At 63.9% G+C, this 23288-nt stretch overlaps 3 protein-coding genes across 7 annotated transcripts; all 3 read left to right on the top strand.

The window, feature by feature from the left end:
- Positions 1–325: 325 nt before the first annotated feature.
- Positions 326–6165, top strand: NEU1 (neuraminidase 1). Its single transcript, XM_043497263.1, is given in 9 exon segments — positions 326–530; positions 1687–1881; positions 2039–2119; positions 2122–2181; positions 2184–2306; positions 5008–5118; positions 5120–5191; positions 5346–5565; positions 5775–6165. Coding segments are annotated over 9 exon segments (1191 nt in total). The 5' UTR covers positions 326–425; the 3' UTR covers positions 5999–6165.
- Positions 6166–7117: 952 nt separating this feature from the next.
- ATP6V1G2 (ATPase H+ transporting V1 subunit G2) lies at positions 7118–9602 on the top strand. Of its 3 annotated transcripts, none has more exons than XM_043497260.1 (4): positions 7118–7265; positions 8074–8174; positions 8700–8851; positions 9209–9602. In XM_043497260.1, exons 1-4 carry the CDS (start codon positions 7184–7186, stop codon positions 9228–9230), a joined length of 357 nt encoding a protein of 118 aa, XP_043353195.1. In that variant the 5' UTR covers positions 7118–7183; the 3' UTR covers positions 9231–9602. The 3 variants fall into 3 exon arrangements, with proteins under 3 accessions (XP_043353195.1, XP_043353194.1, XP_038226922.1); XM_043497259.1 differs by having other exon boundaries at positions 8700–8887; positions 9086–9602; XM_038370994.2 differs by having other exon boundaries at positions 8700–9602.
- Positions 9603–13109: 3507 nt separating this feature from the next.
- Positions 13110–22865, top strand: DDX39B (DExD-box helicase 39B). Of its 3 annotated transcripts, none has more exons than XM_038370911.2 (11): positions 13110–13303; positions 15727–15965; positions 17001–17128; positions 17414–17506; positions 17663–17846; positions 18135–18253; positions 19605–19736; positions 19833–19942; positions 20785–20929; positions 22285–22432; positions 22779–22865. In XM_038370911.2, exons 2-11 carry the CDS (start codon positions 15755–15757, stop codon positions 22793–22795), a joined length of 1287 nt encoding a protein of 428 aa, XP_038226839.1. In that variant the 5' UTR covers positions 13110–13303; positions 15727–15754; the 3' UTR covers positions 22796–22865. The 3 variants fall into 3 exon arrangements, with proteins under 3 accessions (XP_038226839.1, XP_043353143.1, XP_038226840.1); XM_038370912.2 differs by lacking the exon at positions 13110–13303 and adding an exon at positions 13305–13496; XM_043497208.1 differs by having other exon boundaries at positions 13132–13303; positions 19605–19942.
- Positions 22866–23288: the final 423 nt, after the last annotated feature.

Genomic DNA, 23288 nt, shown 5'->3' with positions numbered 1-23288 from the left:
GGTGGGGGAGCCAGGGCCAGGTATGAGGTACAGTATCCCCCTAGTCTTGGGGGTAGGCAATTGCAGCAGCAGAGATCCCTGTACTGAATCAGCCTCTCTCCTCCCAGAGCCTGGGAGAGAACCCAGGAGTCCTGACTCCCAGCCCCCCCCCCCCCCCCGCTCTAACCCACTAGGCCCCGCTCCCCTCCCAGAGCCAGGAAGTTTTGATGGGCGCTTTCCCTTTAAGGGAGCGGAGATGGGCGGGGCCAGAGCTCAGTCATGTGACCTACTGTGGAGGCACATGAGTCCTGTATCTGGGGAGGTCCCCTCAGCCAATCACGTGCCCCGGCTTTGAGTCATGTGACACCCCCCACCCGGGTGCTACAGTGTAAGCAGCGGCGCAGCCGGGCGGCGGCGGGTTTAAAGGGGGCCGCGACCCACGGGCCATGGTGCGCCCCCGGGCCCTGCCCCTCGCGGGGCTGCTGCTGCTGGGGCTCTGCGGGGCCCGGGCGCTGCCCGCCGCCGAGGCCTGGACGGGATCCGCGGAGCAAGTACGTGTCCCCCTCTGACCCCCCCGGGATCGGGCCCCTCTCTGCGCCCCCCTCAGCCCCCCCTGGATCGGCCCCTCTCTGACCCCCCCCATCAACCCCTGCGCTCCCCCTCACCCCCACCCTGGGATCGGCCTCCCTCTGACCCCCATCAGCCCCTGCGCTCCCCTCCAGGCCCCCCCGGATAGGCCCCCCTCTGTCTCCCCCCATCAGTCCCCTTGCGTTCCTCCTCTGCCCCCCCGGGATTGGCCCCCTTCTGTCTCCCCGGAATCGAGCCCCCCTGGCCCCCGATCAACCTTTGTGCCCCCCAGGATTGCACCTGGCTTCATCGCCACCTGCCCTGCTCCCCGTGTACAGCCTCCTCTGACCAATCCCTCCAGCTCCTGTGCCTGCCCCATACAGCCCCGTTTCCCCCCTCTGCCCCCCATCACCTGGGTGCAGCCCCCACCCAGGTAGGGCCCCCGGGACCTCATCACCCCCCAGCTCCCCAAACATTGGGTAGAGCTGCCCCCTACTGTCCTCCCTGGATCTCGGTAGCCTCCACCCAGGTACAGCCCCCCCAGTGGCCCCAGACCAGGTATGGCCCCTGTGGCCCCACCACCTAGTTCTCCCCCCCAGTAGCTGCCCCCCCACACACACACACACCCAGGTACTGCCACCAGGTGCCGCCGCACCTGACCCCCACAGCCGGGTACAGCCCTTCGGTACCCCCCATCCCGCCCAGGTGTCAGAGTGGGAGCCGGGTTAGTCTGTATCAGCAAAAACAACCAGGAGTCCTTGGGGCACCTTAGCGACAAACACGTTGATTTGCCCACGAAAGCTTGTGCCCAGATAAATTCCTTAGTCTCCAAGGTGCCACAAGGTCCGGTCCAGGTACGCCCCGCCCAGGTACGGCCCCCGGTTCCGTGTCCCAGCCTCCCGCCCCCACCACGTGTTGTCCTGTGTTGGGGACTGGAAACTGAGACTTCCCCATTCCCTGTAATGGGGGGCCTCTGTTCTGCCGTGGGGCACAGGGCCAGCCCTGACTGCCAGGGGAGACCCCACTGCCCCCCACCCCGCCCCCCTGCAGCCCAGGCCCCTAACGCTGCCCTGGGGCAGTGGGGCAGCCCTGGACTGCCCCAGGAGCCTGTAACTCTTTGGCCCATGTTGCTCTGGGCAGGCACGTCCTCTGATCACCTTGGAGCAGCTGCTGTGGGTGAGTGGCCGGGAGATCGGGGAGGTGGATACGTACAGGGTCCCCCTCTCGCGGCGACACCGCCGTGGCTCTCTTCTGGCCTTCGCTGAAGCCCGGAAATCATCCCCTTCGGACTCGGGGGCCAAATTCATCGCCCTGCGGCGCTCCACTGATGGAGGTGTGTGCAGAGAGAGAGAGTGGGGCTTGCGGGTCGGGAGTTGAGGGGCACCGGTGGAGCAGGGGGAGTTCAGGGGGCTGCAGGTCGGGGTGTGAGGGGCACTGGGGGTCTGGGGGTTTGGAGTGAGGGGGCACCGGCAGAGCTGTCTCTCTCGCCCAGGCGCGGACATGGTCCCCCAGCTCGGTCATCGTGGATGACGGGACGCAGGTGGATGGGCTGAACCTGGGGGCCGTGGCCTGTGGACCGGTGTGAACGGTTCCGTGTTCCTGTCTTACGCGCTCTGCATCCACCAGCCGCAGCCCTTGCCATCTCCAGCACCATGCTCATTCGCAGCCGGGACTACGGCTTGTCCTGGAGCCCGCCCCGCAACCTCTCCCAGGAGATTGGCCTGGACAGGTTTGCCCCGGGGCCTGGGCTCGTCATCCAGGTGGGCTCTCGGGCAGCTCCCCAATTTCTGTCATGGGTGTTCTACTTCAGCTGTGTCCCACTCCAGAGCCAGCCGCATCTTTGCGCTGGGGAAGGGGTGTGCCATTTCCCTGGTGTTATCTGGACCAGTGATCTGCTAGGTCACTCCATCCTTGACACTGGGAGCCAGCCTTACCCTGCTCTGCTGTGAGAACCCCCACTCCTGGGCTGTTCACGCACAGCCTCTGGCATGTAAGCTGCTCCAGGCTACTTGTAAACGAATGACACTAGCCAATATCTCTGGTCCCAGATACGACCCTAGGAACCTCTGTCTTGCAGTGCCAGTTATGCCCGCAGGATGCTGCAAGCGTATATAAATTCATTAATTTTAACAAAGAAATTGATACGTACCAGGCTTGTTCTCCCAAGGGGAGTCTCTGACACGCTTCAAACCAAACGCATGGTTTCCGGTAGAATAAACAAACAGATTTATTAACTATAAAGAGAGATTTAAGTGAATCATAGGTCAAAGTACAGCCAGTTAGATTTGGTCCTAATGGAATAAAAGCAAAACACATTCTTAGCTGAGCTGAACACTTTCAATGCCCTTCAAGACTGAGATGCTTCCACCGCAGGCTCCCCTTTGATCAGCGCTTCAGTCCTTTGGAGGGGGTGGGTGTCTGTAGGTGTAGGTGAAGAGAGTCATGGCAAAATGACTCTCCCTTTATCATGTCCTTTCTTTCCTTCTAAACAACAAGGGTCCAGGTGGCACCTTAAAGACCACAGATTATTTGGGCATAAGCTTTTGATGGTAAAAAACACTTCTTTTGGATGCATGGAGTGAAAATTACAGATACAGGCATAAATATACTGACAGGGAAGAGAAGGGAGTTTCCCTCACAAGTGGAGAACCATGTGTTGACGGTGACACTCCCAATAATAGATGAGTGTGTCAATGTCCAGGAGAGGCAAAGCTGCTTTTGTAATGAGCCAGCCACTCTCAAGTCCCTGTTCCAAGCCCAAATTAATGGTGTTAAATTTGCAAATGAATTTTAGTTCTGCTGTTCTCTTTGAAGTCTGTTTCTGAAGATTTTTTGTTCAAGTATGGCTACGTTTAAACCTATACCAGAAACCTACTGACCACTATACTTACCTACATGCCTCCAGCTTCCATCCAGGACACATCACACGATCCATTGCTCAGCCAAGCCCTAAGATACAACCGCATTTGCTCCAACCCTCAGACAGAGACAACACCTACAAGATCTTTATCAAGCATTCTTACAACTACAATCACACCTGGGGAAGTGAGGAAACAGATTGACAGAGCGAGAACGGTCCTCAGAAATCCTTACTACAGGAGAGGGCCCAACAAGGAAAATAACAGAACGCCACTAGCCATCACATACAGCCCCCAGCTAACACCTCTCCAACGCATCATCAAGGATCTACAACCTATCCTGGAAAACGATCCCTCGCTCTCACAGATCTTGGGAGACAGACCAGTCCTTGCTTACAGACAGCCCCCCAACCTGAAGCAAATACTCACCAGCAACCACGCACCACACAACAGAACCACTAACCCAGGAACCTATCCTTGCAACAAAGCCTGTTGCCAACTCTGTCCACATATCTATTCAGGGGACACCATCATAGGGCCTAATCACATCAGCCCCACTATCAGAGGCTCGTTCACCTGCACATCTACCAATGTGATCTATGCCATCATGTGCCAGCAATGCCCCTCTGCCATGTACATTGGCCACACCAGACAGTCCCTACGTAAAAGAATAAATGGACACACACGTCGGCCATCAGGAATGGTAATGTAGAAAAGCCAGTAGGAGAACACTTCAGCCTCCCTGGGCATTCAATAACCTGTTTAAAAGTAGCCATCCTTGAACACCAGCCTCCTTGTTGTTTTTGTGGATACAAACTAACACAGGTTTCAGAGTAGCAGCCGTGTTAGTCTGTATTCGCAAAAAAGAAAAGGAGTACTTGTGGCACCTTAGAGACTAACAAATTTATTAGAGCATAAGCTTTCGTGAGCTGTAGCTCACGAAAGCTTATGCTCTAATAAACTAACACAGCGACCCCCTGATACTTCTTTCCTCTTGGCTTTGCCCCCACCCCCCAGAGTCAGGTGAGCATGACCTCAGTGCACTCCCAAACTGCCCAGAGGAAGGGGGTGTCTCCCTCGAGGATCTCACACATTCTTCTGTTGCTGATTAGGCCAGTGTCCATTGTTCTTGTGAGGCTGGGCTGGGTTTGTCCCCTCCATGCCCTGACGTGGTGTGAACTGCCCCTCTGCTCCAGGGGAGTTTTGCCTGGGCTGGCTTTAAGCCACACGGACACATTTTCAGCCTCATAACTACATACAGGAAATTATAACCGGTAACCTCCCTGGAACAATGACTGTAACCACCATGCGCAGCGCATCACGAGCCTTCCAAAGACACCCGACATGACAAACTTTGCATTGGCTACACCAGGATCATTTTATAAAGATGGACATGGAGGTTTAAGGTGTTCCCCCCAAGGTATAGAGCGTCACAAGGGGTCCCTGGGTAACCAGCCCCCCGCATAGCCCACCCCAGAGCCAGCCACATGTCAGCACAGGGGGTGGGGTCCCTGGATAACCAGCCCCTACCGCACCCCAGAGGGGCCGCATCTTGGCTGGTGGGGATCGTGGCTCAACCCCCTCTCTCCTTGCACGGCCTCAGAAACGCTACGAGCCCCACAGTGGGCGTCTGATCGTCTGTGGCCACAGGACACTCAACCTGGACGGGATTTACTGCCTGCTGAGCGACGACCACGGCGAGACCTGGCGCTTGGGGGGGGGCCCTGTGCGGGATCCCCTACGGGCATCCCAAGTTATCCCACGACTTCAACCCCGACGAGTGCCAGGTGAGCAGGATGGGACCCAGGCGTCCGGGACAGATGCCCCACAGCTCCCAGTACCCAGATGGAGAGGGGATGGGACCCAGGCATCCGTGGTGAGCGGGTGGCAGGGTGGAAGGAACCCGGTGTCCGGGTTAACCCGCGCCCACCCTCCCCACAGCCCTACGAGCTGCCAGACGGGTCACTGGTGATCAACGCCCGGAACCAGAACTTCTACCACTGCCCCTGCCGCATCGTGGCCCGGAGCTGGGACGCTGGCGAGACCCTCCCCCCCGAGGCTGTGACCTTTGACCCCACCCTGGTGGACCCTGCCGTGGCGGCCGGAGCCGTGGTGACCGGCGGGCTGGTCTTCTTCAGCAACCCGGCCAACGACACCCACCGTGCGTGGCGGGGGAGGCCAGAGATGGGGGAGGGATCGGGGGGCAGAGCTGAGGGCGAGTGAGCTGCAGGGGGTTGCCTGTATGAGGCAGATGGGGCATGTGGGGGGCACATGGCAAGGGAGGGCAGGAGCCTGGCCTGGTGGAGCTGCGCAGGAGAGTGGGGGGCACATGGGGGCTCCGAGCATCTCACCCCCTTTTCTCCCCCCCAGGCCTGAATCTGACCCTGCGCTGGAGTTGGGCCAAGGACACCTCCTTGTGGCAGCGCCCCCTGCAGGTCTGGGCGGGGCCCAGCGGCTACTCCTCCCTGGACGTCATGGAGCCGGGGGACACCTCCAGGGAGCCCCCCACCCTCTACCTCATCTACGAGAAGGGGCGAAATCAGTCCATCGAGAGCATCTCATTGGTCAAGATCAGCCTCTCCGGGAGCCTCTGACCTCCCCCCACTCCCCAGCCCCAGCCAGCACTGAGACCCCTGGGGGTCCCTGCCCCACTCCCAGCCTGGCCCCAGGGGCGCGGGGGAGGAGGGAATCGGCCCTTAACCCTGCAATCAAAGGGGAACTAATGACCCACGGAGAAATAAAGGAAACGAAATTTCCCCCACGAGTCTCTGGCCGGCTGAAATAATTACAAGGAGGCTGTGGGTCGGGAGTGAGGGGCACCGGCAGAGCTGGGGGGGGCAGAGCCGGGCTGGCAGGGTGCTGTGGATAGGGAGGGGGGGCACCGGCAGAGCTGGGGGGGGCAGAGCCGGGCTGGCAGGGTGCTGTGGATAGGGAGGGGGGGCACCGGCAGAGCTGGGGGGGGGCAGAGCCGGGCTGGCAGGGTGCTGTGGATAGGGAGGGGGGGCACCGGCAGAGCTGGGGGGGGCAGAGCCGGGCTGGCAGGGTGCTGTGGATAGGGAGGGGGGCACCGGCAGAGCTGGGGGGGGCAGAGCCGGGCTGGCAGGGTGCTGTGGATAGGGAGGGGGGGCACCGGCAGAGCTGGGGGGGCAGGGCCGGGCTGGCAGGGTGCTGTGGGTCGGGGGGGGCACCGGCAGAGCTGGGGGGGGCAGAGCTGGGCTGGCAGGGGGTGCTGTGGATCGGGGGGGCACCGGCAGAGCTGGGGGGCAGGGCCGGGGCTGGCCGAGGGGGCTGCGGTCGGGAGGGGGGGCACCGGCAGAGCTGGGGGGGGCAGGGCCGGGCTGGCAGGGGGCTGCGGATCGGGAGGGGGGGCACCGGCAGAGTGGGGGGGCAGGGCCGGGCTGGCAGGGTGCTGTGGGTCGGGAGGGGGGGCACCGGCAGAGCTGGGGGGGGCAGAGCCGGGCTGGCAGGGTGCTGTGGATAGGGAGGGGGGGGCACCGGCAGAGCTGGGGGGGCAGGGCGGGCTGGCAGGGTGGCGGTGGTCGGGGGGGGCACCGGCAGAGCTGGGGGGCAGGGCCGGGCTGGCAGGGGGCTGCGGATCGGAGGGGGGGCAACCGGCAGAGTGGGGGGCAGGGCCGGGCTGTGGTCGGGATGGGGGCACCGGCAGAGCTGGGGGGGGCAGGGCCGGGCTGGCATGGTGCTGTGGGTCGGGAGGGGGGGCACTCGTGCGGGGGACGCTAGGACCCAGCCCCCCCCCCCCCGGTACCCAGCGCAGCCCGGCCATGGCGAGCCAGTCGCAGGGAATCCAGCAGCTGCTGCAGGCGGAGAAGCGGGCGGCCGAGAAGGTGGCGGAAGCCCGAAAACGTGAGAGGGGGGTGGGTTCTGGAGGGGAGGGATGGGGCTGTGGGTTGGGGGGAGAGGATGGGGGATGGGTTCTGGAGGGGGAGGATGGGGCTGTGGGGTGGGGGGAGAGGATGGGGGATGGGTTCTGGAGGGGGAGGGATGGGGCTGTGGGGTTGGGGGAAGACGGATGGGGTTGTGGGTTTTGGAGGGGGAGGGATGGGGCTGTGGGATGGGTTCTGGAGGGGGAGGGATGGGGCTGTGGGTTGGGGGAGAGGATGGGGATGGTTCTGGAGGGGGAGGGATGGGGCTGTGGGGTGGGGGAAGAGGGAATGGGTTCTGGAGGGGGAGGGATGGGGCTGTGGGGTGCGGGGGGAGGAGAGGACGGGGGTTATGGCCACAGGGCAGGGGGTCTGCTGTGATGGGGCTGGGGGTCCAGGGGTGGAGTGGAAGGGGCTGTTTGTGGGGTCTGGCTGTGGGGGGGGAGGTGGGGAGATACGGGGGGCAGGTGGTTGGTCCAGTTGGGCACAGGGGAGAAGCAATACTTGGGGGTCGGGCGACGAGGGGTCAGGGTCTGAAATGGGGTTTGGTAGCAGGGAGGGGGGAAGTCCTGGGGCAGCAGGTACAGCTGGGGGGAGCAGACATTGGGGTGGAGACCCCATAGAGTCCCCCATGGGTTTGGAGGCATTGAGGAAGGGTCCCCCAGTACCAAGCACGGGGCCTGGGAGCATGGACGGATGGGGGTGGAGAGCCCACACTCCTGGGTTCCCTCCCGGCTCGGGGAAGGGTGGGGGGTGCCAGCCCGGACTCCTGGGTTCTCTGTCGCCCCCAGGGAAGGCCCGGCGGCTGAGGCAGGCAAAGGAGAAGGCGCAGGTGGAGATCGAGGGGTACCGGCTGGAGCGGGAGCGGGATTTCCAGCAGAAGCAGCAGGCGGTGAGGGGGGGTGCGGAGAAGTGGGGTCGGGGGGAGGGGTTGGCTGTAGGGGGGTAGGTTTGGGGGCAGGATCAGGGCTGGGGTTGGGGGGATTGGTGGCTTGGAGGGTTTGGGGGCATGGGAGGGGAGATGGGGGCAGTGGTGGTGGGAGGGGGGCAGTGGGAGGGTGGGGGGATATTGCGGGGGTCTCTGCTCCGGTCTCACCCACGTCTCCTGCAGGCGCTGGGCTCCCAGGGGCAGTGGGGGAGGTTGGGGGGCCGCAGGGGGTTGGGGAGCAGGGGATTGGGGGGTCTTTGCCCTGGTCTCACCCCTGTCTCCCAAGGGTGCTGGGCTCCCGGGGGCAGTGCGGGAGGTTGGGGGATGCAGGAGGGCAGGGGATTGGGGGAGTCTTCGCCCTGGTCTCACGCCTGTCTCCCGCAGGTGCTGGGCTCCTGGGGGCAGTGGGGGAAGTTGGGGGGCTGCAGGGGGCCAGGGGGCAGGGAATTGGGGGGGTCTTCGCCCCGGTCTCACCCCCGTCTCCCGCAGGCGCTGGGCTCCCGGGGCCACGTGTGCGCAGAGGTGGAGTTGCAGACGCGCCGGCGGGTCCAGGCTATGCAGGGGGGCCAGGCCCAGGGCAAGGAGCGGGTCCTGCGCCAGCTGCTGGTCCTGGTGTGCGCCGTGCGCCCCCAGCTGCACCCCAACTACCACCTGGCCGCCTAGGGGCTGCCCCATGGCCCCTGACTCCACCCGCCCTGTCCCTCAGCTCCACCCCCTGCCCCCAGCTGTACCCCAACTACTGCCTGGCCGCCTAGGGCTGCCCATGGTCCCTGGCTCCGCCCCCCTGCCCCTCAGCTCCACCCCTGCCTCCGGCTCCGCCCCTTCCCCCAACTGCACCCCAACTACCGCCTGACCACCTAGGGGCTGCCCCATTCCCCCCAGCTCCGCGCCCTGTCCCAAGCTCCACCCCAATTACTGCCTGGCTGCCTAGGGGCTGCCCCATGGCCCCCAGCTCCACCCCCTGCCTCCGGCTCCACCCCCTGCCCCCAGCTGCACCACAACTACCGCCTGGCCGCCTAGGGGTTGCCCCATGGCCCCCAGCTCCGCCCCCTGCCCAGCAGCTCCGCCCCCTGCCTCCGGCTCTTCCCCCTGCTCCCCAGCTGCTCCCCAACTGGGGGCCAGAGCTCCCAGCCCCTTGCTCCCCCATGAGCTCTTGTGGGTGTGCCCTGATCCCTAATGAACTGATTGCCCCCTGAACCCTTAAACCCGTCCCCTCCAGCTGTACCCAAATATCCCAGCTGTCCCCCCAAACTGCCCTATCCATCCCCCCAAACTGCCCTATCCAGCTATACCCCCCGCCCCTCCCCACCATCTGTCCCCCTATATTCCAACCCCGCAGGGTCTCTTGCACTGATTGTGCCTGTGAAATGTGAATAAACAGTGACCAGTGGAGAGAGCCTCATTATTTCACAGCGTGGGGTGGGGCAGGACACCTGGGTTCTATCCCAGCTCTGGGAGGGGCTTGGGGTCTATTGCATTAGAGCACCTGGCTCTGGGGTGAGGCGTGGGGGGCTGGTTATATGGGGAGCCCTCGCCTGGCGCTGAGCTGTGGCTGGCTCTGGGGTGCAGCAGTGGGGGTTCGCTTTGACGATAGTGACCATCGTTTCTCCCCTCTCGTTCTCCTGTTCCCCCCATCCTCATCTTTCCGGGCCCCTCTCGCCAACCCCGCCCCTCGCACTGTGGTTTGACTGGCTGCACCTGGTGGGCAGGAGGTGGCTGGGCTCTGGGCACCCTAACTTCCGCTGCCTCCCATTGAGCTCGGGGTGGCACCGGGTCCAGGGGTGCAGCCAGTGGGTTGCATCCTTCTCTGCCACAGTGTTTGCAGTCACTTTGCCCCTGTGCCTGCTCCCGGGCACCGGCCCCTCTTCAAGCGTGGCTGGGGCAGCGCGGGCAAAGCCCTATCCAACTGTCGCTGCAGTGCAAACCCCTGACTCTGCAGTTTGAACCTCAGCTCTGGTATTTCACCAGGACCGATCGTGTTTGCACGACTGTCCATACGACCGCCCCCTTCCGCTGGTCAGGCTTTGGGAGGCTCTGTACCAGGCCTCTTTCTCACCAACGCACACTGTCCCGCAGAATTAACCACCCCCACCGCCCCGGATCAGCTCACCCCTCCCCAGCTCAGATCAGCAGCCGAACAATAGGAAACGTCACACTCGCTCAATGGCTTTTGGGGAGGAGATCGCCCAGCTGGCTGAGCAAGGGGAGAGGGCTGGTATAATAGCCCACTGCCAGGCGTGCGACTTGGGGCCGTGTGGCGGTTTGAGCCCCCAAACTGGAATGATCTCACATCAATGTGGTCCATGTTGAATGGCGTCAAAACTGGCTAACTGATAGATCTCAAAATGTCCCAGCAAACAGGGACTCCTCACCGAGCGGGAGAAAATTCATATTTTTCTCAACAACTTGGGAGAGAACATCAGAGCATGACGGATAAAACGTGCCGACGACGCAAACCCTGGGAGAGCGGGAACCGGCGAAGAGACAGGACCCAGATCCCGAGCGATCCAGTGGGTCGCAGGGGAGCTGGGCCAGAGCCAACAATCTGCGTGTCAATCCGGCTCTGTGTCAACATCTCCCTCGAGCAGAACGCGGAGGCCACAGGGTCAGACTAGGGGAAGCGGCGCAGGCCAAGGGATGTGTTGGCCGCCACTTTCCGCAGCCCCCATTGGCCTGGAACAGCGAATCCGTGGCCAGTGGGAGCTGTGATTGGCCGAACCTGTGGACGCTGCAGGTAAACAAACCGGCCCAGCCCGCCCCGCCAGTGGATTTCCTTCATGGGCCACGTGTGAAAGGTTGCCGATCCCTGGTCTAAAGGAAGGCAGTCAGCTGCAGTTTGGAGGCACCACACCCAATACTGAAGATCTCTTTCTAAATTGGCCTGGAGCTTTCACCACATATTGTTTTTCCCACAATGCCTGGCACCCTGAAAGTTAGTACTGGTGTTGCCTGCACAAATTCTCAATGGGAGAAAATACTGTACCAGAACAGGGAACAGTTTTTGGTCCTGTTTGTTCGACGCATCCACACTAAGTGTAACAAAGGAACACTTGTCCAACTCACGCTGCACTTCTTCAGTGGATAAAGGATGTTGCAAACAATTGCCTCAGATTTTGTGCAAGCAGATGAAAACTTAGGCTGGCAATTTCGTAATTATTTGTAAGGTACAATCAATGGACTGGAAACTGTCCGTGCCAGACTGAGTGGTAAGCAAACAGCCCCTCGCTGCCAAAAACTTTTTCCGCTTCTGTGTCTTGCCTCAGAAAAAAACCTGAAACGGTTGGAGATAAACAAGTTTCTCGGCATCTCTGTGTTTCTTGCTCTGGAGGTGCCTTTCGGCTGCCGTGAGCAATGGAGCAATGTGTTCCACATGTCTCGCGTACCCCTTGGCTGTCGGTCAGTGCTGAAGGGCCTTTTGTTAAAAAACTTGAACTGCTTTTGGAGGTCTTCGTTAAAATGACACAAACGTTCCGGAGACATTTTTCTAGTCAGAAATGACCACAGACAAACTACTGCTTCTTCTAGGGACACCAAAGCAACACCGGGCAGCAACCCCAGGTGACGATGGAAGGGAGCTGCTCAGCTGGGCGATGGAGCAGCACCTGCTTGCTGGCGGTGCCTAGCTCTGAAGACAGCGCCCGCAGAAGTCGGCAGCGCGGTGACCACTGGCTCAGCCCAGCATCTGAACACAGGCTCAGGGGGACTTCAGCTACCACAAAGTGTGCAATTAACGCCCCCTCCCAGGCTAGGCAAACCCTGAAGCTGGGACGAGACCACCATGCTGCTTTCAGCCTGCAGCTCGGCGAGCCAGCAACCAGCAGCGTTCGCCAGTCAGATCGGGCGGACGCTGACAAGCCATTTAGCCAGGTGCCCGTCGCTGACGGGGGTTCCCACCTTCTCTGCGCTGGCCGTGTACCAAGCTGGCAGGGAAATGAACCCACGCGTGGACCCAGCCTCCCACTCAGGTTGTTCGCAGCCTTCTGTGTTGAGCCTGGCGGTAAGGAGGGCTCAGACGCTGAGGCAGTGCCGACGCTGGGGTGGTAATAGCAGGCCAGCCTGACGTCTCTGCTCTGCCGTGTGGCCGGAAAGCGGGCGCTGCGGCCCGGAGCGACAGCCAGCACTGCCGGCGCAAGTCGGGGACCTGTGCCCAGTTTGGGCCAAAGAGTCGTGACAGCCGGGTCAGAGCTGGAAAAAGGGACCATGCTCCCCCTAACTACAGGGAACATGGCATTACGGGGGTGTGGCCAGAAGGGGGCATGGCATAACAGGGCACGGTTGGGAGATGTGGCCAGGAGTGTGGCCAGAGGGGACCGAGGCTTCATGGGGCACATGGCCAGAGGGGAGCATGGCATCACAGGGGTGTGGCCAGGGAGGAGCGTGGTCTCAGGGGGGATGTGGCCAGAGGGGAGCATGACACCACAGGGGCATGGCTGGGGGGGAAATGTGGCACCATAGGGGCGTGGCCAGAGGGGAGTGTGGCCTCAAGGGGGTGTGGCCAGAGGGGAGCATGACATCACAGGGACGTGGCCGGGGGGGAGCGTGGCCTCAAGGGGCTGTGGTCAGAGGGGGACATGTCGTCATGGTGCGCACGGCCGAGGGGACTGTGGCATCATGGAGGGCTGCCCCCTCCCGCGCCATGGCCCCCAGTGACGTCAGGCCAGGACAAGGCCTCAGAGGCAAAGTGAAGCCTGAACCAAACTACTCCCAGCCCCTCCCCCCATGGCCACCACCTGAAGGGCCCCGTGGGAAAAACAATCCCCCGCCCCGTCTTGCTGCGGGGAGAGGGGCCCTACTCAGTCGCCTGATCAAACACATGCACCCGCGAAGGAGCCTTGAATCCGGAGCGCTCGGGTCCGTCCCCGTCGGGAGAAAAAAATGCGACACAGTGCCCCGGGGTGTGTGTGTGTTTGTGTTTATCAATCAGGCGCTGGGCTAGACAGCCCCATCCGGAGCTGGGTCCTCGCCGCCGCGCGCTGCGCTGCGCTCCGCTCTGCTCCTCCCCCCCTCCCCGCGTGCCGGAAGTGCAGGCGCCGCTCACTTCTGGCCGCGGCCGCTGCGCGCAGGAGACTTGGGCGCCCCTCCCCCCGCAGGAGGTAAGAGGCCTCGGCGAGAATCGGTCGCGCATCGCCGCCATCTTGGGCCATCCGCCGCCCGGCGGGGCCGATACCGCTTCTCCGGGCGATTCTCTCTCCGATGGGCCCGGTCTCGGGGGCCATTTCCCGGCCCCGACCCCCGATCATCGGCCTGGAAGGGGCCCCGGGGGGCGGGATGGACGGATTCCCCATTGTGCGTTTATATGGCCGGGAATCCAAGATGGCGCCGGCCCTGCTCCCGCCTCCGCCTCCCGCCCCGCTCCGCCATCCGCGAACATCGGCCCCGTCCTGCTCTCCTGCCCCCGGGGGCCCGGCCGGGTGGGGAGGGGGGACGCCCCCGCCGCCCCGCAGCGGGATATTGGGGGGCCGCGAAATAAACATATAAAATATGGCGCTGAAGACGCCCCCCCAGGCTACAGGGGGAGCCTATGGCCAGCCGCAGGGCTCCTTGCAAGCCGGGGGGGGTACAGTCCCCTCCAGCACGTGGGGGTGCAGTGCATGGGTTCGGGGTGCAATATGGGGTATATAAAGAAGGGAGTGTGAGAGTTGCAGTGCAGGGGGGAGGGGTGCAATGTGGGGGGTGGGATCTCCCCAGTGCTGAGATGGGAGGGGGGTGCAGTTAATTGGGGGCAGTGCCCAAAGGCTGGGCAGCTGCATGGGGGGGGCAGGGCCTCTGTAGCGTGTAGGGGCCATGGGGGGCGTGGAAGTAGATTCCCCCCCAATCTATTGCAAGCTGCTGGGGGAGACTTGGGGGCTGCTCCCTGGCAGCCTGGGAAGCAGGTAGCCGTGGGGTGCAGGCAGCCCCAGTTTCCTCATGGTTGGCAGGGGAGGATGGGGGCACTTCTGTATTCCCTGTCCCCACACCCCAGGGAGGGGTGTGGGGTGCTGGGTGCTGGGGCAGCTCCCCCCAATCCTTGACATTGTCAGGGAGGGGGTGGAGTTTTGGGGGGGTGCATCTGCCCCCGGCCATTGTTTGCTTTGTACTGTGCATGGGGAGGGATTTGGGGAGCAGTAAACATGAGCATCCCAATGTCTAATGCAGCTGCTGTGTGTTGGGGGGTAGGAGCGTGCCCCCAAATCGTAATCTCCTTCCCCGCTCCCCTCCCAGAGCTGGAGAGTGAACCCAGGAATCCTGGCTTTCACTGTGTATGGAGACGCTAGGGAGTGCAGGAGCCCCCCAGTATTGCAGGCTGTAGCTAGGGGGCGATTGGGGTCCAGTTTGCAAAGGACACTGGTTGGGTATGAGGGCTACGGCTCCACCCCAGCGATTGCTTGTTGCACAGGGACTTCCCCTCAATGCGGGGCTTCTGGGGCATGGCTGCACCCCATTATCTGCTGCGGGGTTCGGATCCATCCTCCCCCGTACCCACGGTTTGCATTGGAGGTGAACCCTAGTGCCCCTGGAGCTCACGTGTGAGTGGGATCTAGGGGGGCGGCTGCACCTCATTATAATGGGGGGCTGGATTTTACATAGCAGTACATGGGGGGGAATACGGGGTGTGAAAGCCCCCCAGGTACTGGGGGTGGGTGGGAGGATGACACCCCAAAACACTTCTCTGTAGCCGGCTCGCACTGGGGTCGGGTGCGCACGTGTGGTACACATGCGGCTCCCCAGGGCACAGTGGGCTCAAGTGGATGTGGGGGTGCAGCAACACCCCTGGAGTTAGTCCCAGGGTGGCTGGGGGAGTTGAGTGGCACCCCCCGATTGCATGGCTCCCCTGGGGTTAGGAGTTGGGGGGTATCTTGTGTGCTTCCCATGTCCGCAGGGCCAGGGGGTGCTGGACGAAGGGGGGGGATTTGGGGTCTCAGCGCCAGTGGGGGATTTGGAGGTGACCCAATTTGAACCCCATACTTGGGGGTGCTATTGAGGGAGACATGGAGACGTTAGGAGCTGGATAAAGGATTCTTCTAACTGATTCTGATCCAGCCCCAGGGCAGGGACTGACTGGCTCTGGGGGCAGGGAATGGGGTATGGGGGAGCGCCGGTCCCAGGGCGAGGGCTGGCTGGCTCTGGGGAATGGGGTATGGGGGGGCACCGGTCTCGGGGGCTGGCTGGCTCTGGAGAATGGGGTACGGGGGGGGCTACTGGTCCCGGGGCAAGGGCTGGCTGGCTGTGGGGATGGGGAATGGGATACGGGGGGGGGCACCTGTCCCGGGGCGAGGGCGGGCTGGCTCTTGGGACGGGGGGTCCCTGTCCCGGGGCGGGGGCGGGCTGGCTCTTGGGACGGGGGGTCCCTGTCCCGGGGCGGGGGCGTGCTGGCTCGGGGGACGGGGGGTTGCCCGTCTTGGGGCGGGGGCGGGCTGGCTCTGGGGACGGGGGGGTCGCCCGTCCTGGGGCGGGCTGGCTCGCTCGGGGGACGGGGGCGCTGGGGTATGGTGGGGGCCGGTCCCAAGCCCCCGGCTGACCCCGCTGCCCCCTCCAGTCTCAGCAGGCCCCCTCCCGGCGCCGCCATGGCGGAGAATGACGTGGATAACGAGCTGCTGGATTACGAGGATGACGAGGTGGAGAACCAGGCGGGGGGCGACGGGGTGGACGTGCCCCCCAAGAAGGACGTCAAGGGCTCCTACGTCTCCATCCACAGCTCTGGCTTCCGGGACTTTCTGCTGAAACCTGAGCTCCTCCGCGCCATTGTCGACTGCGGCTTCGAGCACCCCTCGGAAGGTCAGCCGGACGCCTGGGTCCCACCCCTGGCACTGGGGGCGAGGGGGATCTTGGGGGTCAGAGCAGGGGGGCTGGGAGCCCGGACTCCTGGGTTCTCTCCCGGCTCTGGGAGGGGAGTGGGGGCGGGTGTGTTAGAGCAGGGGGGCTGGGAGCCCGGACTCCTGGGTTCTCTCCTGGCTCTGGGAGGGGAGCGGGGGCTGATGGGTTAGAGCAGGTGGGCTGGGAGCCTGGACTCCTGGGTTCTCTCCCGGCTCTGGGAGGGGAGTGGGGGCGGGTGTGTTAGAGCAGGGGGGCTGGGAGCCTGGACTCCTGGGTTCTCTCCTGGCTCTGGGAGGGGAGCGGGGGCTGATGGGTTAGAGCAGGTGGGCTGGGAGCCTGGACTCCTGGGTTCTCTCTCGGCTCTGGGAGGGGAGGGGGGGAGGGTGGGTGGGTTAGAGCGGGGGGGGTCTGGGAGCCCGGACTCCTGGGTTCTCTCCCGGCTCTGGGAGGGGAGTGGGGGCGGGTGTGTTAGAGCAGGGGGGCTGGGAGCCTGGACTCCTGGGTTCTCTCCCGGCTCTGGGAGGGGAGTGGGGGAGGGTGGGTGGGTTAGAGCAGGGGGGGCTGGGAGCCCGGACTCCTGGGTTCTCTCCCGGCTCTGGGAGGGGAGTGGGGGCGGGTGGGTGGGTGTGTTAGAGCAGGGGGTCTGGGAGCCCGGACTCCTGGGTTCTCTCCCGGCTCTGGGAGGGGAGTGGGGGCGGGTGAGTTAGAGCAGGGGGGTCTGGGAGCCCGGACTCCTGGGTTCTCTCCCGGCTCTGGGAGGGGAGTGGGGGCGGGTGGGTGGGTGGGTTAGAGCAGGGGGGGCTGGGAGCCCGGACTCCTGGGTTCTCTCCCGGCTCTGGGAGGGGAGTGGGGGTGGGTGGGTTAGAGCAGGGGGGGCTGGGAGCCCGGACTCCTGGGTTCTCTCCCGGCTCTGGGAGGGGAGTGGGGGCGGGTGGGTGGGTTAGAGCAGGGGGGGCTGGGTGAGCACTGGCTGACCCCTGCCCCGCTGCCCTGCAGTGCAGCACGAGTGCATCCCACAGGCCATCCTGGGCATGGACGTGCTGTGCCAGGCCAAGTCGGGCATGGGCAAGACGGCCGTCTTCGTGCTGGCCACGCTGCAGCAGCTGGAGCCCGTCACGGGGCAGGTGAGGGGGCTGCGAACGTGGGGGCTGGGACCCACTGGGAACGGTCTGGGCGGGGGGTAGAGCCCGTTTCGGGTGTTGGGGGGCGGGGAGAGTTGGTGACTGGGAGTGAAGGGGGAAGAGACCAATTGGTGACTGATGGGGAAGCGGGGAGAGACCAATTGAGAATGGGGGGGTGGAGGGCTGGTTGGAAGATGCCTGGGGTGGCCGGGGGGCTGTGAGGAGGTGTGCTGGGGCTGCGTGGGGATGGGGGGGCACGGTCCCTGCACTAACACCCCTGTCCCCCAGGTGTCTGTGCTGGTGATGTGCCACACGCGGGAGCTGGCGTTCCAGATCAGCAAGGAGTACGAGCGCTTCTCCAAGTACATGCCCAGTGTCAAGGTGAGGGGCAGGGAGCTGGGCCGGGGGGGCAGCCAGGCTCAGGGGGAGGCAAAGAGCTGGTTTGGGCGGCGTAAGGCGCCAGCTTGAGGGGTTGGGGCGGGGAGCCAGACTGGGGGGCAGCCAGCGGAGGGTCTCATCCCACCCTGCCCCCCCCAGGTGGCGGTGTTTTTCGGGGGCCTGTCCATCAAGAAGGACGAGGAGGTGCTGAAGAAGAACTGCCCCCACATCGTGGTGGGGACGCCAGGCCGGATCCTGGCCCTGGCGCGCAACAAGAGCCTCAACCTCAAACACATCAAGCATTTCATCCTGGACGAGTGCGACAAGATGCTGGAGCAGCTCGGTGAGCGGGGGAGCACCCTTCGTTCCCATGGCTCTGCCGCCATCCTCCCGGGCTGGGGGCAGGGCCCCCTGGGGCCCCATAGAGCAGGGGGAGGGGCAGGACAGGGACAAGGGGGGACCCTATAGAGTAGGAGGAGCAGGTTATCCCTGGGGGCAACTGTCTGCCCTGGGCGCATCCCGTTCCTGACCCCGCCCAGCACAGCTGAGGGATATGGGGCAGGTTTCCTGTCGGGGGTCCCAGCCACCCTGGGCTCACCTCATTGCTGACCCCGCCCCCTTCTCCCCCCAGATATGCGCCGGGACGTCCAGGAGATCTTCCGCATGACCCCGCACGAAAAGCAGGTCATGATGTTTAGCGCCACCCTGAGCAAGGAAATCCGCCCTGTCTGCCGCAAATTCATGCAAGACGTAATTACCCCCTTCTACCTTCTTTGCCCCCCCGGCACCCCCGCCCCCGGGGCGGCGCACGGGCCGCAGCGCCAGGACCGGCCCCTAGCACAGGCCCCCAGAGCTTCCGGAAGATCACTCGGGTTGCGCTAGCCTCGGCACCCCCCCGGCGCAGAAAACAGGGCGCCCCCTCTTCCCGCCCTCCCCCCTGCCCCCCCTTCCTTCCCAGCGCGGCATCCACCCGGCACCGCAGCCTCCGGATCAGCTGGCCCCATACACCCAGGCAAGTGAGTGCTCCGTCTACCATGCACAGAGCCAGAGACCCCCTACCCCCCCTCCCAGCCCCCCCGGCGCTCTGGAGACTGGCGGCACCCCCCCCCCCGTGGCGAAGAGCAGCGGAGAGAACGGAGACGGCCCGGCGGCGGCTCGCAGAGACTCGGCGGCGCCAGGATCCGGCTTATCCTTTTTCGGAACCAGACTCGGGGGGCGGGGTTGGGGCTCACAGCAAATCTTTCCCCCTCCCCCCACCAAGAGCGAGACGGGGGGCAGTGGGGTGCGGGAGGCAAGGGGTTAATCAGAACCCCTCCTCCCCCAGACAGCCGAGGGGGGCTTCACCTGGGGCATGCTGGGGCTACGCTAAGGGGAGGGCACTTTCCCAGGCTCAGGGTTTGCATGCTGGGAAATTTCCCAGAGCATGCTGGGAGCTGTGTCAAGGGGAGGAGCCTAGAACTTCTGCCTCATAGCTGGAAGCCCAGTGCATGCTGGGAAATCTCACCTGCCACTGGAGAAGGCAGGCAACTTAGCTGGATCTAGCCCCTTCCTTGCCTGCCATTTCCCAGCATGCACTGGGCGCTGGCAGGTTGACGCCTGTGGCCTCTGGCCATGCCCTCCCTGTTGACTGGTTGTGAATGGGGGCATTATGTCTTGGGGGGCTGCTCCCCCCCTCTGTTCCCCAGCGTGGGGCGATCAAGCCTGTGGCACCGGCTGGTAGGGTCGTGGAGAGTAGTGGGGTACTTTCCGCACAGACCCCCCCACTGCCTGCGGGGGTGGTGCACCTCAACCTGGGTGGAGCAATCTAGGGGAAATGGGGCAGGGTTTGTATGCTTCCTAGAGCGCTCAGTCCTGGGGCTTCGGGGGCAGGACCCAAAGGGCCCCACAGCTCGCAGCCCTGGGGGCTCGGGCTGGGAGCCGGCGTCCAGGCTGTCAACCTTGGCCGTGGGAGCAGAACGGGTCGCTGGATGTTATCCGGAGGGCCCTGAGGGGGATGTTGGGGTATCTGGGGCACAGGTGGGGTGTGTGAATCGGGGGCTCGTGGGGGCGGGGTCTCTCCCCTGGCGCGGGCAGCGGGGTTCACCCTGCTCTGCCCCCCCAGCCCATGGAGATCTTCGTGGACGACGAGACCAAGCTGACGCTGCACGGCCTGCAGCAATACTACGTCAAGCTGAAGGACAACGAGAAGAACCGCAAGCTCTTCGACTTGCTTGATGTGCTGGAGTTCAACCAGGTAGCGCCCCGCGGACCCAGGCGTCCGGGGAGGGGCGGGGACCCAGGCGTCCTGGCGGTGCTGTCTCTCTCTCATCCCCTCCCTCTGCCCCCCCAGGTGGTGATCTTCGTCAAGTCGGTGCAGCGCTGCATCGCGCTGGCCCAGCTGCTGGTGGAGCAGAACTTCCCGGCCATCGCCATCCACCGAGGCATGCCCCAGGAGGAGAGGTGAGGGGGGCTGGGGAGCTCGGATTGGGATCCCCGGGTTGGAAGCGCTGGGCCCCCCCAAGCTCTCCAGCCTGGGCTGTCTCTCACAATGCCTGGCTAGTGACCAGCCACAGACTTCTCCCGGCGCTGTGATCGCTCAGCACGACAGTGAGTGCAGCCCCACTCACGGGACACCCAGTGCGCCAGCCGAGCCCCCCCAGCTCCCAGCACCGTACCCCAGGAATACACCAGCGGCACATTTATTAATGGGGTCACCGCGCTGCCAGTGGAACAGGGACATTCGCCGGCCTTTGCAACTCTGAGCAGATTTACCGCAGGCTCCATACGAGCTCGCTGGGAAAGATCCGCGTGGAATGCGTTTCTTGACCGCAAACGAGCGTCCGGGGTCGGCACGAAGTCAGAGTTCGTTACCACGAGGAGCCCAAACGTACCCCCCAGTCTGAGCCGCAGCCCGATTAGACCGGGCAGCACCGAGATGAAGCAGGTTGTGGATTGGGACTCAGCTGCTGGACGGGGGCTGGTGATGTCCGAACCCCCAGCCGGGCGCTGGGTACCTCCTCCCTGACGTTGTCCCCCACCGCCTGCTCGAGGGCCAGCCGTCCAACACGTTCCCGTGACGACGTGCGCATTAGTGATGCGCCAGTTTGACTTTCAGCTGATCGTACTCTCCCCTCACCTGCTTTATATGCACGATCACAATTATATGTAAATGAGGAATATGGCGGTTACAGGACACTCCCCTGAGTTAGTGTCACGGTGGGGGTGCTTTGTCCATGGGGGGGGGACTGCCAGGGGGTCAGGCCAGGCAGTGACCCCAAATACCTTCCCCTGCCCCCTTCCAGGTTGTCCCGCTACCAGCAGTTCAAGGATTTCCAGCGCCGGATCCTGGTGGCCACCAACCTCTTCGGGCGGGGAATGGACATCGAGCGGGTCAACATCGCCTTCAACTACGACATGCCCGAGGACTCGGACACCTACCTGCACCGGGTGAGCCAGACACCTGGGTCCCATCCTGCGGGGGTGTTGGGAGCCGGGATGCCTGGGTTCTGTCCCTAGCTCTGGGAGGGGAGTGGGGGCTAGTGGTGAGAGCAGGGGGCTGGGAGTACTCCTGAGGGCATTTTGCGCCAAAACATTCGCACAATATTTTAAAATCTTGCAAAAATCTGGGAATTTTATTTGTCAAATAAATGTGGAGGCTCCAGCCTGGCAGTGGGGAGCTCAGGCCGCTGGCTGCACAGAGGTGGGAGATCACTATGCAGCCCCCCACCCCGGGACACGACTCAGTGGGGAGACTGCACCCAACCCTGACGCAGTGCAAGGACCCAGGGCCCTGCCCCTCCATGCCAGGTGCACCAGGTGTGGACAGGCAGGCCCAGCAAGGCAGGATCCAAGTGTGGAAGGGCTAAGTGTTGGGGGGGGGGGATCCGGGTGTGGGGTGAGGGTTCTTTGTGGGACAATCTGACAGCTTAGTGGGGGATCCAGGTGCGGCGGGGATCTGGATGGACAGGGGCTTGCCGGGGGGCTCTGGGTGCAACAGTAATGGGGCTCTGCAGGGGGGTCCAGGTGAAGGTGGTTGGGGCTCAGCAGGTGGGGGGTCTGAGTGTGGAGGAGATGGGGCTCGGTGGGGTGGGGATCCAGGTGCAGCTGGTTGGGGCTCGGTGGGGTGGAGGTGAGGGTGGCTTGTCGGGGTGATCCAGGTGCAGAGGAGTGGAGCTCATTGGGGGTGTTCTGTGTGTGGGGGTGGATGAGGCTCAGCGGGAGGGTATGAGGGGGTCTGGATGCGTGGGGCAGTAGCTCCCTGTACAGGGATCCCTCCCTCTGCCGCTGAGGAGCGATGGGTGCAGGAAGCGGCAGGAGGGGGAGGACTTTGCAGCGCTTCCTGCAGCCGGGGGAGAAATCTAGGGGTGGGGGAAGAGGAGGTCCTGTCCCGTCCCCCCCTGCCCAGCCAGGATTAGCAGCTGATCCCAGCGCAGGGTAGGAGCCACCAACTAGGTCTTCCCGCCCCCGGCCCCACAGCGGTTTACCTCTCTGCCAGCTGCCCTGGGCACCCGACCCATACTGCTGGGGAGGGGCACACGGCCACTGCTGGGGAGGGGCACATGGCGGGGAGGGGCACACGGCCACTGCTGGGGCTTCCCTTCGCTTCCCCATCAGAAACTCAGTTCTCTGCGGGGAAGCAAAGAAATCTGCGGGGGACGTGAATTCCCCGCCTGCGCAGTGATGCAGAATTCCCCCAGGAGCAGCTGGGAGCCAGGACTCCTGGGTTCTCTCCCCAGCTCTGGGAGGGGCGTGGGGGCTGGGCGGCGCGAGGCTCTGACCCCCCCCCCCCCCAATCCCTATAGGTGGCGCGCGCTGGGCGATTCGGCACCAAGGGCCTGGCCATCACCTTCGTGTCGGACGAGAACGACGCCAAGATCCTGAACGACGTGCAGGATCGCTTCGAGGTGAACATCAGCGAACTGCCTGACGAGATCGACATCTCCTCCTACAGTGAGTTCCCGGGGGGGCCCTGATGGTCCGGGGATTGCTGCGGGCACACAGATCCCTGGTGGGGAGGCGGAGACAACAGGTGGGGAGCCCAGGGAGGGGTGCAGGGATTGAGGGGGGGTGGCCCTGCCACGTGACCCTGTCAGCTGATCTCTGCCCCCCACCTCCTTGGAGGCCTGCGGTGCCTGTAGTGTGTCTTCCCCCCCCACCCCTGCCATTCACGCGGGCTCTTCCTGAGATTCCCCTGTGGGGCCCAGCCCCCTGGCTGTGCCGAGGTGGGAGCAGGGTGGGGCGTGGGGGGCTCCCTGGGGGCGCAGCCATTAACCTCCCTCTCCTCTCCCTCCCGCAGTCGAACAGACCCGATAAGGGGCATCCTCGACACTCCTCGTCCCATGTCGTCATCCTTCTTTTGGTGGTTTTAACGCCTCCCCCCACCCCCCACCCTGTTTCATTTCCACGTGACCCTGAGAGCTGACGAGGAGGATGGCCCCGCCCTGAGGACCGCAGCCCTGCCAGACTTCGGGGGGGCGGGACGGGGGCGGGAGAACCATTGGAAGAGCGGACTGGAGTGGTGGGGGGCACCAGGACAGCAGGGTTCACCCCGTCCTGCCCTGCTGTGGTGGGAGGATCCCACCTCACACCCACCCGCTGTGGGAAGCATCCCACGCCTCCCACCAATGATTCCTGACCTTTGTTGGCGCCGATAGAAGGATCCCACTTTTCCCACCAACAGCCCCTGAACCCATTTCGCCAGGTGTGGGATCCATCACCACCAAGCCCTGATCCCACGTGGGCACTAACAGAAGGAAGATCCCAGCGCTGCCACCAGCGATCCCTGGTCTGGCTCCGACCCCGTCCC

Source organism: Dermochelys coriacea, chromosome 14, assembly GCF_009764565.3.
Source record: "Dermochelys coriacea isolate rDerCor1 chromosome 14, rDerCor1.pri.v4, whole genome shotgun sequence".
Taxonomy (NCBI): Eukaryota; Metazoa; Chordata; order Testudines; family Dermochelyidae; genus Dermochelys; species Dermochelys coriacea.
This window is presented reverse-complemented; position numbering and strand designations above follow the sequence as displayed.

What these genes read in the sequence shown, in the direction of transcription:
- ATP6V1G2 (XM_043497260.1), top strand. Translation starts at nt 7,184, where the DNA reads ATGGCGAGCCAGTCGCAGGGAATCCAGCAGCTGCTGCAGGCGGAGAAG. An exon ending in TCCAGCAGAAGCAGCAGGCG is followed by an intron (nt 8,175 to 8,699) that starts GTGAGGGGGGGT and finishes CGTCTCCCGCAG; the next exon opens with GCGCTGGGCTCCCGGGGCCA. An exon ending in GTGCGCCCCCAGCTGCACCC is followed by an intron (nt 8,852 to 9,208) that starts CAACTACCACCT and finishes CCAGCTGCACCA; the next exon opens with CAACTACCGCCTGGCCGCCT.
- DDX39B (XM_043497208.1), top strand. Translation starts at nt 15,755, where the DNA reads ATGGCGGAGAATGACGTGGATAACGAGCTGCTGGATTACGAGGATGAC. An exon ending in GCCGCAAATTCATGCAAGAC is followed by an intron (nt 18,254 to 19,604) that starts GTAATTACCCCC and finishes CTGCCCCCCCAG; the next exon opens with CCCATGGAGATCTTCGTGGA. An exon ending in CGGACACCTACCTGCACCGG is followed by an intron (nt 20,930 to 22,284) that starts GTGAGCCAGACA and finishes CAATCCCTATAG; the next exon opens with GTGGCGCGCGCTGGGCGATT.